The sequence below is a fragment of the Sabethes cyaneus genome, chromosome 1 (assembly GCF_943734655.1).
Source record: "Sabethes cyaneus chromosome 1, idSabCyanKW18_F2, whole genome shotgun sequence".
Lineage (NCBI taxonomy): Eukaryota > Metazoa > Arthropoda > Insecta > Diptera > Culicidae > Sabethes > Sabethes cyaneus.
The window spans coordinates 112,778,533-112,796,801 of record NC_071353.1 but is presented as its reverse complement, the minus strand read 5'-3'; the positions used below and the strand labels follow the sequence as shown (position 1 = coordinate 112,796,801).

Here is an 18,269-nt window from a genome sequence, read left to right as displayed (position 1 = left end):
ATGGAAGGGTGCCGTGGTGACATGTTGCATTCCCACCTTTTCCGGTAGATGGCGGGGATCACAAGCCTGTGCGCGAATATAATGCAATCCTGGACGACCGATAATCTAGTGGGACGGATAGTCCTAGTGAATCCATGGCTTCGGCTATTGAATCCAAAATGGCTTCTGGATTTTGTAGAACGTTAGCGTTGATAGACGACATCGCGTTCCGGAAAAGGGCTTCCGGTTATTGTGGAAACTCTGCTGCTTGTGAACAGATCCGCGCAGTTGCTGGAGAAACTGGTTTGTTGCTACCTGATGTAGCTGGAGCTGCTTGAAAATTTGGAAAATGGTGGCATCTGTTTATGTTCCCGACTGCTGATGGTACTGCTGGTGCGGACCGGGTGAATTGGCTCTTGGATGCTGATTTTGACTGAGCAAACCACTTCCCTGGTGCTATTTAATCGGCTGCCGCTGATCGTCCATTTTGTTGCGGATGCGCTTCCCTTTATTCGGCGGCAGCGTCGTGGTTAGAACTCGATCATGTTTTTCCTACGCGAGATTTTTCGGCGAAAAAACATTCACCACACTCGCTTTCTCGTCGCCACTGTCGTAACGTGACGAACTATATAAAATATTTTATTACGAGATACATTAAAACGTGTTGTCTGCTCATTGTCGGAAATGAAAAGGAACAATCGGTCTGTCTGACATGAGTACTAATACATATGACATCGATCCGGATGGCAGTTACCTGCCAACGGTGAGCCCTGTGGTAACTTCTGGGTTAGGGTTGCCAGTGTTCCCAACACAAGACATATGAATTCCTCAACTACTTCATATCGTTTCCCATCCAGCTCCACCTCGGCACCAACACCGTTTGAACTTGCACGCTCCTTGCCAGCAACCATGTACTTCACATTGGCCGTGTTAGGGGTAAGTCTCAATCTAGCTGCTCCCTGTTTAAAAGGCTTAAAGGACTGCTCTACGGTTGATTCCGATGATACTGACATCATTCGCAAAACCAAGGGGCATGTGAGACTTCGTGATGATAATCCCGTTCTTTTCTACGTTTGCTCTTCGTATCGCACCTTCCAAGACAGTGTTAAATAGCAGCTTAGAGAGTGCATCCCGTTGCTTCAGTCACGAAAGCAGCTGAGGTCTCACCCGCAATTCTGATGCATGATTTTGACCTATCCAATGTCGCACGAATCAGCGTAATGTTGCATTATTTACCACAGCCCATTTAGTTTGACTTAATCGTACGCTGCCTTGAAGTCCACAAACAGATGATGAGTCTGCAAGTGGCACTCCCGGAACTTGTCTAGTAATTGACGCAGGGTAAACATCTGATCCGTCGTGAAGAGACCCTCACGAGATTATAACGGGCTAACGGTTTACAGACCTGAATATGTGAAAGCATCTTTTAGGCAGGATTGAACAATGTAATTCCTCGATAGTTTTTATACTGGAGTCGATTTGCTTTTTCTTGAAAATAGGGCAAATAAGGCCATCCAACCACTCCTCTGGCATTTGTTCTGCCTCACAGATACTGACAATGGTCTAGTAAATTGCTTCGTACAGCCACTCGCTCCACGCTTTTAGAAGTTCCGCCGGAATACTTTCCTTCTCAGCAGCCTTACCGTTTTACAGCACACTAATTTTTTTCGGTGTGCTCTTTTTCCGCAGTTCTAGTCTTTTTTTTCTCTATTCTGGTGTGTAGTCGCGGTAAGCATGCGACTCCTGGTCTGATTCTTCTCAGGTGTCACTCTCTGACATTCGACATCAAACCAGCTTTTACGCTGTCTTCCACGCGTCGTGCCTACCACCTCTCTCGCAGCTGTTTCGATGGCACCATGGAGGTGCCGCCACAGTCCACTTATATCTTCCCTTTCTTTCTGCTGTTCTGCGATTCGTTGAACAAGCAGGATGTTGTAACGTAGCGTTCTCTGTTAGCTTTCGCCGCTTTCGACAACCTAACGCGAATCTTACATATGACTAGATAGTAATCAAAGTCGATATTTGGTCCCCGAAAAGTGTCGAGAGCTAGAGTCCACACTTGGATGCCTCCAGGTGTGTTTTCGAATATTCAGACGTGGAATGTAGGTGCTACAGATGGCGGTTACTCTGGCGATACACTACCTTACTGGGGTCGCGATATCCACATCCCGCTAATGAAACTGCCATCTTAGGTGTAACTTGCGGGATACAGACCGCTTCTGCTGCTTGCTCCGAGACAGACGCTATTTGAGCCGCCCTTCACGTAAAGTGCATTTTCTTTAGAAGTATCCTGAAAATTAGTTTTTCCTAGGTACTTAACTTTTATTATTTGCATCTTACAATAATACATTGTTCCAGTTAATTCTCAAAACACTTGAAATGCACGTTTTATCGGAAGACTGCAAATCTCTAGGACCTTCCCTAGCAAAATTAGCTTTATTTTTCCATTACTTCGTGAGCCTATAGGATATAAACTGGTACAAGTGGAGACATGAAATCAGTTCTTCACCTTGAAGCTTGGCGCAAATTCTCCAAACCTGTAGGAAAAGGAGGTAGTCCAATAAGTTCGTGAAATTCAGGAAAAATTAAGCTTAAATATATGTACGATAACTTTGTAAGTAGAGGTCCTAGAGATTTGCGATCTTTTGCAAAAATGTATGTTTTGAGTGCTTCAATGTTTGCCAGGAACAATGTATTAACAAAAGTTAATCATGAAAAATTAATTTTTAAGGAACTTTCAAACAAAATGCTCTGTGACTCTGTACCCAGTGAAAAAAGAAACTTTAATTCTACTAATTATTTGCTGCTAAAAGTATACTCAAAATGTACCAAAGGTAAATGTATACAATTTTCTTTTAAATGAAGTTGTATAAGTCACGATTCGAAAGGGAGGTACTAAACATCATGATGGATCCTAGTGAATAAGTGTGTCGTAGATTTTCAATTGAATCGGAGAAGGTCACTCCGGCCTGATTGGCAAACCCGCGCCGAGTTGCTCTCAGTAATTACAATTGATTAAGGATCTCGTGGCTCATGTTAATGGAAATAGTCAGTTACGTTATTCCCAATAATTATGTTTCTCGCCTACAACCTTGTATTCATTTCTAAGGGGGATGCAAAGAACACGAAATCGTGATTCAGCTGGCATTGGAGCTGAACCTTAACCGCTTAAATCATAAATAGTGCGGTAATTACTCGCATATTTGCTTAGCCGAAAATAAGCTTCAGCAGCCGTTGGAATTCATTTCTCCTCTTCTATAGATTGAACTTGATTGATAATTTTACGCTCGCAGAGCCTCTCTATTCTACAAGTAGAACCCTTCCATTGTTCCTTCAACCGCCCTTTCCCTTTGGCCACCGTCAACAATATCCCTGGTGCCACTCGTGAGGCAAAAGAAAAACATAATTACATGCCACTTCGTCGTTTTCGCCACTGCCCCTGCTTCCCAAACTCCTTCCGGTCGTTTCGGTTATTTCGCGCAAAAAAAAAAACAAAGAACGCGAACACGAGCCCGCGAAATCGAAACCGAAAGAAGCCGAGCGGCGCCCGGTTCGCTACTACTGGTGTTGCTGCACACTGGACACAACCTGAAGCAAGCCCAGAATGGACTTGGCGCGTGCCGCATTCGCGCTCCAAACTTCAAACCGTGCGAACCGACCGCGACCACGTGGTCCGTCCCTTGTGGCGGTGTGCCTAGTGTCCGCTTGACTGGAACTATGTGTGATCGTCCGTAGAGTCCTTCACCAGTGGAACAGTGTGAACATCCGGAAGAATAGAGCAGACGAAAGTGTGCATGTTTATACTAACTACTACTGCCTTTGATTAAGTGCGAAAACGAAAAAAAAGTGTCAAACCGAAAGTGCGAAATCGCGTTTCGAAATATTTAAAATAAAAATTCACCACCAGCACAAATGTTTGATAGCGAGGAGGAATCAGCGTTTGTCTTGTTGACGCCACCGATGTACCACCACCATCATTACGGTTACCGAGAGGTTAATAAATCATGGCACAATTAATTTCGCTTAAGATATGTTTAAATTACGACGATCGTGTGTGTGTATGTGTGTGTGTGTTTGTGTGTGGTCTAGCCACCGCGTTTTTAGTATACGCCATATAATATTAGGCTGTAAAAGTAGCAGGTACTGCCTATAGCGTGACCTGGGAAAACGGCGAAAACCCAGATCAACTGATTGTAGTACTTTTCAAACAACAATGCGTCGAAGGCGACGAGGACGACGACGACGTTGCATGGCGGTCCCAGACTGGGCGAAATGTGAATAGTTTTCTGAGAACAGAATGACCTCTATATTTATTTTACTTATACATTCATAAGGTAATATTTTGTTAAAAAGTATGTTAAAGTAGTTGAGTATCTTCGTGAAAACAACATTTTAATTGGATTTTTCATGAAATTGGTTGTTCTACTTCAATGTCAAAAACTGCAATTTAAAATATTTATGGGAACTAACATAGGAAATAATCAGTTTCAGTTGCTTAAACAAATAAAATAATTTTAACGCAATCAAGTGAAACGATCGCTGTTTTAATGTGACAGTAAATAAATAATAGGCAAGTGAACGTAAAATTATCACCACCGAAGGTCCATAAATGTTTCGTCCAAGCTAAATTTAATAGATATTTTAGTACCAGATGCAATCTACAAGTTATGAATCATATATTAAAACGTGATAAAAATTAAGGCCAATTATTTTCCGAAGTGTTGGTCGAAACGTGCGGAGAAGCATTGAGTTCATAAAAAACCTTCAGCATAACGGTTATATTTTATATTACTCTAATAACACCGATAGAAACCGATAGAATTAGTTTAAATAAAAGTGAAATTCAACAATGGTTTTTATGACGTCAATTATCATACATTTTTGGTTTAGAAATTAATCCTTTTAGCCACTGTAAGTCATGTTGTTTCTCCGACAAAGGTCAAGTGAATATTCTGTCAATAAGCAAAAGAAAGCTGTCCAGATGAAATCTACTCTGTTATAACAACGACTTTATATGTTTGATCCATTAGGCGGAACATATATAAGTATAAAGTTTACAGACGGCTAAACTGTGTTGAAAGCTATTTATCTCAAAAATTACCATTAAAGCCAACTAATCGATTGAACTGCTTCGAAAAACTACACTCAAAAAAATCGGCACGTCAAGTTTACGTGAAAACACAGGTAATTCTCATTCATCACACTTTTCATGTAACATTCACGTGAATTGTTGGTAACTCGCACTCATACTAACTAGTTTACGTGCGATACCGGTAAATTTGATCAACTTTCCCATTAACTAGTACATGAAGTTCATGTAAGTTGTTGTACAGAAGTTTACATGATTTTTCACGTGGATGCGACTTGTTAATTTTTTTGAGTGCAGGTTGGCCATTGAAGTTCATCAAAGCAAGATTCTACAAAAAATCATTAAAAAAATTCATTCATCTTTATAACCAGCGGTTTGGGTTAAATTTTCAGTTTGAAATTGGAGGTTTTATTTATTATTTTTAACAGATTCCAACTCATTTGAAGCTAAGAAATGTGATGATTGTCTGTGGACCTCTTCGGAGCGCTAGATGTTTAATTTTGAATGCTGTAAATTTAGTTTTAATACTTTACCAAACTTTAGACCACTCTGTCCGACATATCAGTGATATCGATCTCGTGACCCAGAAACCAATTCTTCGGCAGGGTGCCGTCTCATGTGTCGCTTTCAATATAGTATTGTGGCCTTTTCGAACATATTTTATTTTTACCAGCCTGATTGGCCTGCAAAATTAAACCAATTCCTAAGACCTAAACAAACAATCAGTTCTCTATGTTTAATGTGCAATTTTATTACTTTGCGCAACACCAAATCACCTTCTTTGAAGTTCTTTGCGATGAAGTTATTACACATTTATGATTAGAAACATTTAATAACTCTAAGTTTTAATATCTTGCTTACAAACCCAAATTTCTATTTTGAAATTTACATGTTAGAAAATTGAAAAAAAGTAATTCAGAATTTTAATTTAATTTTGATTCTTGACTGTTTTTACTCTTGACATTTCGAATTTTTTGCCTTTTTTGACTTTGTGATTTTTCGACTTCGACTTTTTAACTTTTTGAATTTGTAACTTTTTGCGTTTTTGATTTTCTGGCTTTTAGACATTTTAACTTTTTGACTCTTTAATTTTTCCACCTACCGACACTTCGGTTTTTTGATTTTTTGACTTTTTTGATTTCTTGTTTTTATGGCCTTTAAATATTTTTGACTCATCGATTTTTCAACTTTTTGACTCCCTGACTCCTTGAATTTTTGACTTTTGGATTTTTCGTGTTTCTCAACTACTTGTCTTTATGACTTTTCGACAAATTCAGAATTGTGACTTTTTATCTTTTTGTTTTTCAACTTTTCAACTTCTTGTCCTTGTGACTTTTGATTCTTGACTTTTTACCTATATGATTTTTCGACTTTTTTGCTTGTTTTGTCTTTTTGAATTTTGGTTTTTTCTTCGAATTCTGACTTCTTGTCTAATCTAATCTAATCTCACACTAACGCAGCCGATTCTTAGAAAGCATTCTGGAAAATGACGACTACTTGAATCAAACATTTTTCTTGTCAACGGCCAAGTCAATTGCGCAGCGTGGACCGCAGAGAAAATTCCATGAAATCATGAAGAACCTGGAATAATACCTACCTGATTCCACTAAACTCCTTGAAATTAAAAGGAAGGAAGAAGGCGTGGACCTCTCGTACCAAGCGCTTCTCATATTGATAGATAATAATTTATTTGGGAACTAGCAGACCCGACAAACTTCGTATTGCCACAAACTAAACTGTGTTGTACATAAATCGTGAATCTTGGATGACCTTTGTCACAATCTCGGGTTTTGCAAGTTTCTGAGATATTCATGGGTGTTTTAATATACAAATTTTCCTCACAGTAAAGTAGAAAACAACTCGCCCCATTGCTTAGCCTGATAAAATAAAGCGGATAGCATTTATATATTCGCCATCATTACAAACCATTTCGCCGTATACCATTTTGCGGAACACCAATTCTCGGTTGACCATAACGCAGGATATAGAGTTTCACTGAATACCATTTCGCGAAAAACCTTACGCGGGATGTACCATTTCACGGAAAATCTTTTCGTGGAAAGATTTCGCAGGGGTGACCCAACTGAAGGAAAGTAATAGAGGTCAGTAGATCTAGGAAAATAAATAAGCCTAGATAGAGGTGATCTCTACGGGGGGGGTTGCTCCCCCCCGCTGTGGATGGCACTGTGACACTCGCGGCCTGCGGCCGTTTCGCCCTGAATCATCTAATGTTACTATTGATGGTTTTTGGTGGTCTTGTTATTGACTAATATTTTATGAAAGAGTCCACAATTTCTCGAGTTCGATTAGTTTTTAAGTTACGCCAAAATTTCTATTTTATTTTTATGAGAGTGCTTATCCCCACAGGGGTGAGGAGTCTCAAACCATCATAAAAATATTCCTGCCTTCGAAACCCACCACATGCTAAATTTAGTTCCAAGTTCTCTAGTTATGAGGAAATTTGTATTTCATATGTAAAGGATCCCCCTTCTAAATAGGGAGGGGTCCTAATTCACCATAAAAAAATTCTTGCCTCCAAAAACCTTCAAATGCTAAATTTGGTGCCATTTCCTTGATTAGTGCTCGAGTTATGAGGAAATTTGCATTTCATTTGTATGGGAGCCCCCCCGCTTAGTGGAGGGAGGGGTCTCTAACCATCATAAGAACCTTCCCTGGCCCCAAAAACCCCTACATGCAAATTTTCACCCCGATACTGAACCGAGTTTTTGATTCTATAAGGAACATACCGACAGACAGACAAACAGAAATCCATTTTTATAGGTATAGATTAATTTTAAAAATCCTGTTTTAAAAACCAAATTTCTAATTTGAAATTTTCTTGTTTAAAATTGAAATAAAAAAAGTAGTTCGTAAATCTGAATTTTGATTGTTGACTTTCTGGTTCTTTTTAATTTTGATTCTTTTTGACTTGACTTTTTGAATGTTTCGACTTTTTTGTCCATTTTAACTTTTTGACTTTGTCACTGTTGCACTTTTTACTCTTTAACTTTTTGACTTTTCGACTTCTTGTCTTTATGCGGTGCGGTCTTTTTGACTCTGACTTTTTAGCTTTTCGATATTTTGGTTTTTGGACTTTTTGACTTTCTAATTTTTCTTCGAGGTTAAACATTAGACTTTAGAATTTGGAATTCAGTCCTAGATTGAAAATTTTGGATTTTACGCCTTTGACTTTACACACTTTAAATTTTAAACTTTATATTTCGACTTCAGACCGTATCACGTAAACTTTAGACTTTATCATTCAGACTTAACACTTTCGACCTTAGATTTTAGTTTTATGACATTCGACTATAGATTTTGGACTTAAGACTTTGGACTTTTGATTTAAGACTTCAAACTAGGTTTTAGACTTTAGATCCTAGATCTAAGATTTTAGAGTTCAGCGTCTACTCTACTCTACTCTACTCTATTCTACACAACTCTACTCTACTCTACTCTACTCTACTCTACTCTACTCTACTCTACTCTACTCTACTCTACTCTACCGTATGTCACTACTTCGATGTTTTACTTTACTTTTTTGCTTTACTTTCTACTTTATTTTTAACCTTCACCTCTTTACTTTACTTTACTCTTTTACTTTACATTTTCACTTTGCTTATTACTTTACTTATTTATTTTACTTACACAAGACTTGACGCGGAAGAGACTCGAAGAGTGGCTTCGGATGGATCCACCACACATAGTTCATGGACTCACTCGGAGCTGCATGCCGAGAGTTGAATTTCAACACTCCTCCTTTATCCTGGCTTGTGACAAACAGCTCGGGTCCGGATCCCCCATCATCTGTTAACTCTTTTTTTTTTATGAAGCCACACGGTGCAGTTCATCAGCAAAGGTCCGCTACTGGCAGCGTTAGCTCTAGCTCTATTCTATTTGACTTTTGACGTAGGACTACGTCTTTGTTTACTATACTGGGACTGGCTAGCACTTTGTGAAAACGAAAATAGAAGTGTATCGTTTGAATGAAAGATCATAACTCTACAACTTATTAAGCACAAATTTTCTCATAACTCTAGAACTAATCAACCAAATTTGGCATGTGGGGGTTTTTGGAGACATGAATTTATTTTATGATGGTTTGAGACCCCTCACCCCTGTGCTAGGATGATAAGGACTCTCATACAAATGAAATAGAAATTTTTGCGTATGTGCCATATTTTCTGCTATGTAACAAGCGGTAAGGTGTGAAAGTAAGCTAGTTAAACCTTCTCGAAGTAAAAGATAGTGAATCGACGCAGCTAACTTACGTGTCTGTTGCCATTCATGTTAAAAGAAAAGGACATTCGAATGGCACGTCATATTCACGATGAACGTGCTTTGGCTTTAATGTTACTTGTAATCAATGGCCCTTTTAAAGACCACAAGGGAATTAAAGTAAGATTATTGAAACATGTCAAGCTACGCATAATCATATTTAATACAATAATCTGTGGGCTGGTAATTCATTACTATTTCAACCTTTATGATGCACACAAGTGATTTTTAAAAGAAATTTCTATATCTCAATGGTTGCAGTCGTTGTACTTATGAACCCCCGTCCACGTATTGTCAAAGCCACCATTGCATTCAATGAAAAATTGAATCTGAATATTTCACTTTTGCTCTTAATGGCACTCACAGATTCTTATAAACATACATATGCCTGAAATGCAGTTTTGATGCAGTCTTTGATCTAATGATCTGATATAGTCCTACGTCACCCTTTCGTACAACCCTTAGGGCTGTATACCTTGTAGTTTTTTACTATATTCTTATACATTTCTTTTTTGCTTTACTTTTAAACTTTGGCTTGTTACTTTACAGTTTTACTTTGCCTTTTTACTTTACTTTTTTACTGTATTCACAAGATCTTTTCACTTTACTATTTTGTTTTCCTTTTTATGCCATACTTTTTACTTTACTTGTTCATTTTACGTATCAGTTTATTATTTTATATTATTATTCTACTTTACTTTTTTCTTTAATTTTTTATTTTATTTTACTATTGTTACCATGCTGCATCAGTATCCGGACACTTAAGCAGGTCATATGTTTAATATGCTCCGTAAACAATAATTTCGCAGCATTCTAGTAATTGCTTTGTACTGTAATCAAATATAAAGCTTAAATTTGCAATAACACGTCAATTATATAATGAACACTCAAAAAAATACATTAAAATAAAAGAAATAAACAGGCTTGTCTTGTTCATAAATCCGGACACCTCACATCTCAGTGAATCAATATCCGGACACTTTTGAACCGTTTTCCGGACAGGCAAAACTTTCTCGAATTTTGTCTAAGAAATGTATGCCTTTAAGTAAACAACTTATCATTTGTAAAATGTAGTATTAAATAATCAGCTCTCTGTATATTTTTTACTTTTAATGCCACTTTGTCGTCATTAACGGTACGATTTTAGTTAAGTGCTACACTGTTCCACTTACCTAACCAGAGAACGAAAATGATTAAGTACTTCTACATTAAATGCCTTAAAGTATTTTGGATTTCCAAATATCTTGACGGTTCCATGGATCGAGACTCCTTCTCTTACCACACATTCTGCCTGATTCAACGTGTCCTTTCGCATTTTCTAAGAAAAACATTAGGTAGTCAGTCAAACATGTCCGGATTTCGAAACATGGTTTTGAATCCGGACAGCGTAATTATTTATAGAAATACACTTTATTTCAACACATTAATGAATGACATCGTCTCAATTAATTAAAACTAACCTTCTTTGTTGATACTAAGCCTAAAAAGTTGGTTTCTTTATAATAATATGTTCCGAAAACCTTAAATCGCGAAAGCACTACCTATTAATAATCAGAAAAAACTCGCCGAAAAAAGACACTGTTTGACACCAACGTTACGTTTGGATTTATTTAAGTTATTTCGCGCAGCCTACTTAACCACCGATTATGTTTAAACGATCTTAGATATATTTGCAAAGTAATCCACATAGCTACACCTCATAAATTTCATTTATTATTACTTAATAAGGATAAATTAGTGAAGGTGTCCGGATATTGGTACCGTCCGGATTTTGATGCAGCATGGTACTATACTTTACTGTTTTTATTTTGCTTAAAGTGATTACTTTGCTTGACTTTTTTACTTTGCTTTACCTCTGTACTGTGCTTTAATCTATACCTATAAAGAAGGATTTCTGTCTGTCTGTCTGTCTGTCTGTCCGTATGTTCCTTATAGAATCGAAAACTACTGAACCAATCGGCATGAAAATATGCATGTAGAGGTTTTTTGGGGCCAGGAAAGGTTTTAGTGATGGTTAGAAACCCCTCCCCCCACTAAGAGGAGGGGCTCCCATACAAATGAAACACAAATTTCTGCATAACAAGACAACTAATCAAGCAAATAGCACAAAATTTGGCATGTGGGTGTCTTCGGTGACAAGAAGTTATTCTATGGTAAATTGAGACCCCTCTCCTCTTTATAAGGGGAATTATAACTCCTCTCCTCTTTAAAAGGGGGGGCTTCCATACAAATTTCCTCATAACTCGAGAACTAATCAAGCAAATGGAACCAAATTTGGCATGTGAAGGTTTTCGAGGGCAAGAATATTTTCTATAGTAAATTAGGACCCCTCCCCACTTTAAGAGGGGGGGCTCCTGTACCAAAGAAACACAATTTTCCTCATAACTCGAGAAGTAATTAAGCAAATGGAACCAAATTTGGCACGTGGGTGTTTTTGGAGACAAAAACTTTTTCTATGATGAACTGGGACCCCTCCTCACTTTAGGAGGGGGGGATCCTATACACATGAAATACAAATTTCCTCATAACTGAAGAACTAATCAAGCAAATGGAACAAAATTTGGCATGTGAAAGTTTTCGAGGGCAAGAATATTTTCTATGGTGAATTAGGACCCCTCCCCACTTTAAAAGGGGGGGGCTCCTATACAAACGAAATACAAATTACCTCATAACTCGAGAACTAATCAAGCAAATGAAACAAAATTTGGCACGTGGGTGTTTTTGGAGACAAAATTTTTTTCTATGATGAATTGGGACCCCTCCCCACTTTAGGAAGGGGGGCTCCTATACAAATAAAATGCAAATTTCCTCATAACTCGAGAATTAATCAAGCAAATGGAACCATATTTGGCATGTGAAAGTTTTCTAGGGCATGAATATTTTCTATGGTGAATTAGAACCCCTCCCCACTATAAGAGGGGGGGCTCCTATACAAATGAAAAACAAATTTCCTCATAACTCGAGAACTAATCAAGCAAATGGAACCAAATTTGACATGTAGGTGGTTTTGGACGCAAGATTTTTTTCTATGGTGAATTGAGACCCCTCTCTTCTTTAAAAAGCGAGTTATGGCCCATCTCCCCTTTAAGAGGGTGGGCTGCCATACAAATGAAATGCAAATTTCCTCTTATCTCGAGAACCAATCAATCAAATGGAACCAAATTTGGCATGTGGGAGTTTTACATGGCAGAAATTTTTTCTATGGTGAATTACGACCCCTTCCCCTTTTAAGAGGGGAGCTCCCATACAAATGAAATTCAAATTTCCTTATAACTTGAGAACTAATCAAGCAAATGGAACCAAATTTGGCATGTGGGAGATTTTGGAGTCTTGAATTTATTTTACGATAGTTAGAGACCTCTCACCCCTGTGGTAGAGGGATATGGACTCTCATAAAAATAAAACAGAAATTTTTGCGAAACTCAAAAACTAATCGAACTCGAGAAATTCGAGACTCTTCCATAAAACATCAGTCAATACAAGACCACAAAAACTATCTATAGTAACACTAGATCATTCAGGACGACACGGTCACGAGTGTTGGCGGTGACCCGCCGTCGGAAGCGCCGCCCACTGGGGGGCTTGCAAAACTCGAGATTGTGACAAAGATCATCCGAGATTCATGATTTATGTACGACACAGGTTAATTTGTGGCAATACGAAGTTTGTCGGGTCAGCTAGTTGTTATATAAAATAGAGGCGCTGGAACCAATTTCATTCAGCCCGAATGCGTTTTAGTCACCATGTGATTTTGCTTAAGCAGTACTGACTTGCTTAAGCAGTTTACTGACTTTTCCTAAATTATTTCTGTTATAAGCTTATGACCATGGCATCAAATAACTATAGACACTATAGATTACAGAGGCGACGAGGCACTCAAAATCCGCTCAATTTTTATTCCAAACGAAGAGTACCACCACATATAAAGGTAACTCTCCGTTTTGATTCAAAATTTAGCGGATTTTGAGTGCCTCGACGTCTCTGTAACCTATAGTCTCTGTACAAATAACGCAAGCGCTCACATTTCTATTACATAGTATGTTAAAATTGAGTGCTTGACCTTTAGAAATGCTGTAATCAGTGCTCAAAGTAGCGAGGTGGAGATCCTTTTCAGCGGAAACGAGGTGGCAATTCGCGTCAGCAGCTAAACAAGCAAATTTTTTGGAAAAAAATGATTCGTCTTATTTCTTGTGGAAAACACAGAAAATTGTGTTTGTATAAATTACATCTATGGTTAAGTGATTCAAGTTGACATTCTTATCAAAATGTTCTGAACATATGAACAAAATCTTGCATTTTAAGCTCATTTATGTTCAACTGATTAAAATAGGCGGCCACTGATTAATCCGTTACTTACCCTAGGTTCTATATTTCAATTTTATAGTTGTAGAATTCTATTTCTCAACGGTACCATCCCTAGGAATTCACAAATACTTTGGAAAACTAGTAATTTATACTGAATATTTTCATAGATTTGATACTAGAACCCACTGAAAACAAAATATCCTCGAGATTTTTTAAGATTTTTGTTTTTTCAGCTCAAAATTCACAGAAAGGTTGTAACTAGGGTAGATGATCCATTAGTTGCGCCACTAAGCACAATATAACTTCATTTGCTTGTTTATTGAGATATATGCTTCAATTAGTGCTTGTGGGATATAAATTTATCAAATACAAGGTATTTGTCACAAGGCAAGACAATTGCTTTCGTTGTACGAGAAGCCTTATAAAGAAAAAATGAATTTTCCGATTCAATTATATTGTACCAACAGTTGCGCTAATGTTTCCTTAATTAAGTTTGATGTTCCTTTAATTGCGTTATTCCATATACATTGCTAGGTTGCTAAGTGAAAAAACATCGTAGCAAAACTATAGATGAGCGCCTATAGTTGTGCGCTCCACCTGCGCGTTTGATTTTGGAAAATTGGCATTTTAGCAAATAATGCTTTAATTTTAAATGGTGTAGTTTAACTACCAATACTTCTAAAAGCCTGTTTTATATAATGAATGTAATTATTTTATCTAAAATGCTGCGGTGACGAAAATATGCATTAATAATGAATAGTAGCGCAACTATTGGTACTACCACAACTATTGGATCAACTACCCTACATAATTCTAAATCATAAAGCTAGTGCATCTAGCGTATTAGTGCTTTAAAAATCTTCTAGTAACCTTCGACAGATCGCACAGTTTTATAAATTGAGCAGTTTTGCATGAAGCACACTGAAAGTAGCCACTTCCGCTACCAAAAGGTGCTGACCTGAAAAAGCAGAGAACCTCGCTCTAACAAAGCACCATGCGTCAGCGCCACTTTGACAACCCAAAATGGGGACGCATCGTTTAAAAGTATCAAATTGCACCCATAGTATGTACATAATTGTTTCTGTAGACCCCGTTAGATTGAAATTACCGAAAACACCCATTTCCTCGAAAAAGCCGCCAAGTCACTTTCAGTTTCGAACGTGGAACGCGCCACGCCTCTCCGGGGCGAAGGCAATCAGACAGGCGTTCTCATTAACATTTCCGACCGAACACATAGAGAGCGTGGCACTAATTATTTCCTCTTCGCTTTGTCTCCTGCCGCCGTCGCCGGCGATGGGCTGTTGTGCCTCTGTTTGATTAGGATTTTCAGCTCATTTTGTTTGTAATGGAAACTCTACCACAAGGCAGCAGAAGGAGCTTGGCGTTTTTTTTTTTGTTATTGCTGTTGAAACTGTTACCGCAGTTTTCTCAGTTGAAACTTTCAAACCCGTGCGGACGGACGGACCACATAGTCGGCCGGTATAAAATATTACCTCGGGCGGAGGTACAAATTTTCCACGCCGCAGGCAGGTCAGTTAGGTCGCGAGCCACGAGCTCTACCGTTTTACCAAGCAGCATGTAGCACAAGTGACATGGAAGTGCTCCAATTTTTTCTTTTCTTCAGCTCACTAAACGACATAGGAAAAAGTCGTTGTTTAATACCCCCAAGAGGTACTAAACTATTCGCGTTTGCTTGCTGCCGCTTACATTGGTTGGGGCACAGCTGCTACCAGTAGGTGGACATTCCGTGCTTGTTTCCCGAAAGCTGAAGAGGAGCGAAATGACACAAAAAAGCGTATTCCATGCTGAAACTAAATCGGTGTTCCAGTTTCCAGTTGACATTTACAAAACTTTTTTTTTGGTACATACTTTTCCTCGCAACTGGCAAAGTGTTTCAATCGAACTTGATTGCTGGTCGATGATTTTGCCAGTTTTGAATGGCTAACAATTTGTCCAATATTGCTGAATGAACAATCGTCTGCAACGGCCACATCATGCCCAATTATGGTGTTTCGGAGATTCCGTTCGTGTTAACGTAACCGAGCCGCACAAAGGTTGCGTGCGTGGTGCTATAAGGCACCCAATTTTACACCACTTGATACCGTGGTCTGGCGTGAGCGCTCAGTTTCAAGAGCAACTTTGTTAGCAATCAGTCACTTTTCTCAGGGTTGCCACCGATGACGAGCGTGGTTCAATATGCAGGTTTGTTTGTCCGTGTGTGTGGTCCTTAACGGTTAATTTTTTTCGTATCCGTCAATATTCGCACGAAAACTGCCAGCAACTAACTAATGTACGATTTATTTTCCTTTCGAAATGTTGCAACTCGTAATCGCTTGACGGACGGACGCAGCCCGCTAGCTATGGTAAGAAAAACGGCGTCTGGTACGCTTCGCCCGGAAACCAAGGCTGGGGCGGCGGTGGTGGTGGCAGCCGCCTTAGCCGCAAACCATCTGTAACCGAGGTGGACAACATGCCGACGGGAAGCTTGAAACCGAGCGCCGGTCGGGTCATCCGGATTATCAACAGTCACGATCACAGTGTTCAGGTAAGTGCGTTCTGTGTATTGCAATCTCCAATAAGAAATCATATTAGAATTTCATGAAAAGGGAGTTGGTGGTAGTCGAAACATACCTACCAATCATTCACGAGGTTAGTTATTATCGTTTACTGATTTTTTGTTTTCAGCCAAAATATTCTGATTCTGTGCTGTAAAGTGTGTTACGATCAAAATTTATTGAAACAAAAATGCGAGTCGGACGGATTAAATTGATTGATTTTTTTAACATCAAATTATTTTTCCTTTTAAAGTTCAATAGGACACCATACGAACCGTTGCTTTTCAAAAGATGGCGCTTTTCTAGTGGTAGTAAAATCAATTGCTCACTCATTTATGTTTACCTACCTGAAAAACAATCACTAATCATATTTTATTTGTACTACAGTTACTCTGTTATACTTAATGTTCATGACTTCTGCCTAATTTTGATAAAAAACCAACATTTCCTATACCTCTCCATAGCATCTTACTACCAGTCATCCGAGAGCCCTGAAAAGCTAAAGCCCTATAAAGATACATTTATAGGGCTTTATGAAAAGCCTGACCGAGAGCCATGAGCTGATATGTTTGCGACTTGCGCCAACTTCTGTTATTTATAATCAGAAACTAGAGGCGGTGTCCTATTAGTAGAAAATACAGAAAAACGTTTAAATAAGCTTCCGGTTAACTGAGTACGTCTTGCTGGAACATTCGTTCCAACGTTGCTGGAATTGCTGGAACAATTCCGACCGTCAGATTCTATAAAGCCATAGAACGCCAGTTTTCGTCGCTTCCAACAGTAAGTGGATCTCTGGTGAGTTGGGATGGTCCTTGTCCTTGGCCACCAGCTGCACGTTGTTGACCGCAAATCACTCTATTGCCTTCATTCCGTAATGACCAGTTACCAAATCCGACTAAAACAGCTCGGAACAAACGAGCAGAAAGTTGGCAGACGTTTTACCAGATCCTCGTTCCCGGTTGCAATGAGTTTTTAAAGCTACAGGTACAAATACAGCGGTCTACAGCGTAGGAATAAATCGAATGTCGCACGTCGCTTAGTTCAGTTTTCGACAGAAATGGCAATATTTCTAAGCGAACTTCGATAGTTTCATATGCTTAAAAATGCCGGGCACCTTTCCTCTTTCGGTTGCTGTATAAAATTTCTGCCCAGGAAGCTGTTGGATGCCTGACTGACTGAGGTTTTATTTACTCATATATGACTATACGCGGTCATGATGGAAACTATTTTGGAAAGGGATGAAGTGTCTGATGCGAAGACTGGGGGAACTGGAAAAGGCATCTAGGAATCGCCTTCTTGTTTCTGCATATACCGAATATATAGGCAACAATGTTCTATACAAGGTTAGTCAAGAGACGTTTTCTGATGTTTTTCACCCCCGCTGGGTTACCCTTGATGATCACCGAAATTTCCAAAGCGGAAACTGTTGAATGTATAAACAACGTCGATGATTGCTAACCAATCATTCCGCGCACTTCTGTTCTACAAACTGTGAAAACTAGATTAAATATTTTAACATACTCCTGGTTCTATATTTAATTTTAATTCTGTTTAACTAAGTTCACTGAAGCCACTTGAAAAGAGATAAATAAAAAATAAAATAAATAAATAACAAACAAACTACGCGTTATCTCTCGAAACCGTGCTGCCGGAGGAAGGTGAGCTGGATGAAGCCCCTCTTGAGGACTGTTGGAATGGCTGGAAACCAACCATTAACAGCGTTGCGGAGAACGTCCTAGGTCGTGTGGCACCGAATCGACGTAACGAATGGTTCAACGAGGAATGCCAGCAGATATTGGCTGAGAAGAACGCAGCGCGGGTATACCAATGCTGCGTAGAGCCAGCCGTCAGAATGTGGAGCGACACAAACAGAAGCCCGAACAGAGACAGCAAACCCGAATCTTCAAGGAGAAGTAGCGCCACCAAGAGGAGAAGGAGTGTGAAGAACTCGAGCAGCTGTACCGCTTTCACGACACACGGAAGTTCTGCACCAACTGATTGTCAAGATTTGGGATATGAAACGACTATCGATGGAGTGGAAAGCCGGGGTTATCTGCCCTATC

General features: G+C 39.0%; 1 protein-coding gene across 1 annotated transcript in view; it reads left to right on the top strand.

Moving 5' to 3' along the window:
• Positions 1–18,269, top strand: part of LOC128745131 (echinoderm microtubule-associated protein-like CG42247) — a 105,794-nt gene that overhangs the window by 66,823 nt on the left and 20,702 nt on the right. The window contains exon 2 of the mRNA XM_053842125.1: positions 16,002–16,196. Within this exon, the coding sequence (XP_053698100.1) occupies positions 16,002–16,196 (195 nt within the window). The remainder of the gene's footprint in view (positions 1–16,001; positions 16,197–18,269) is intronic.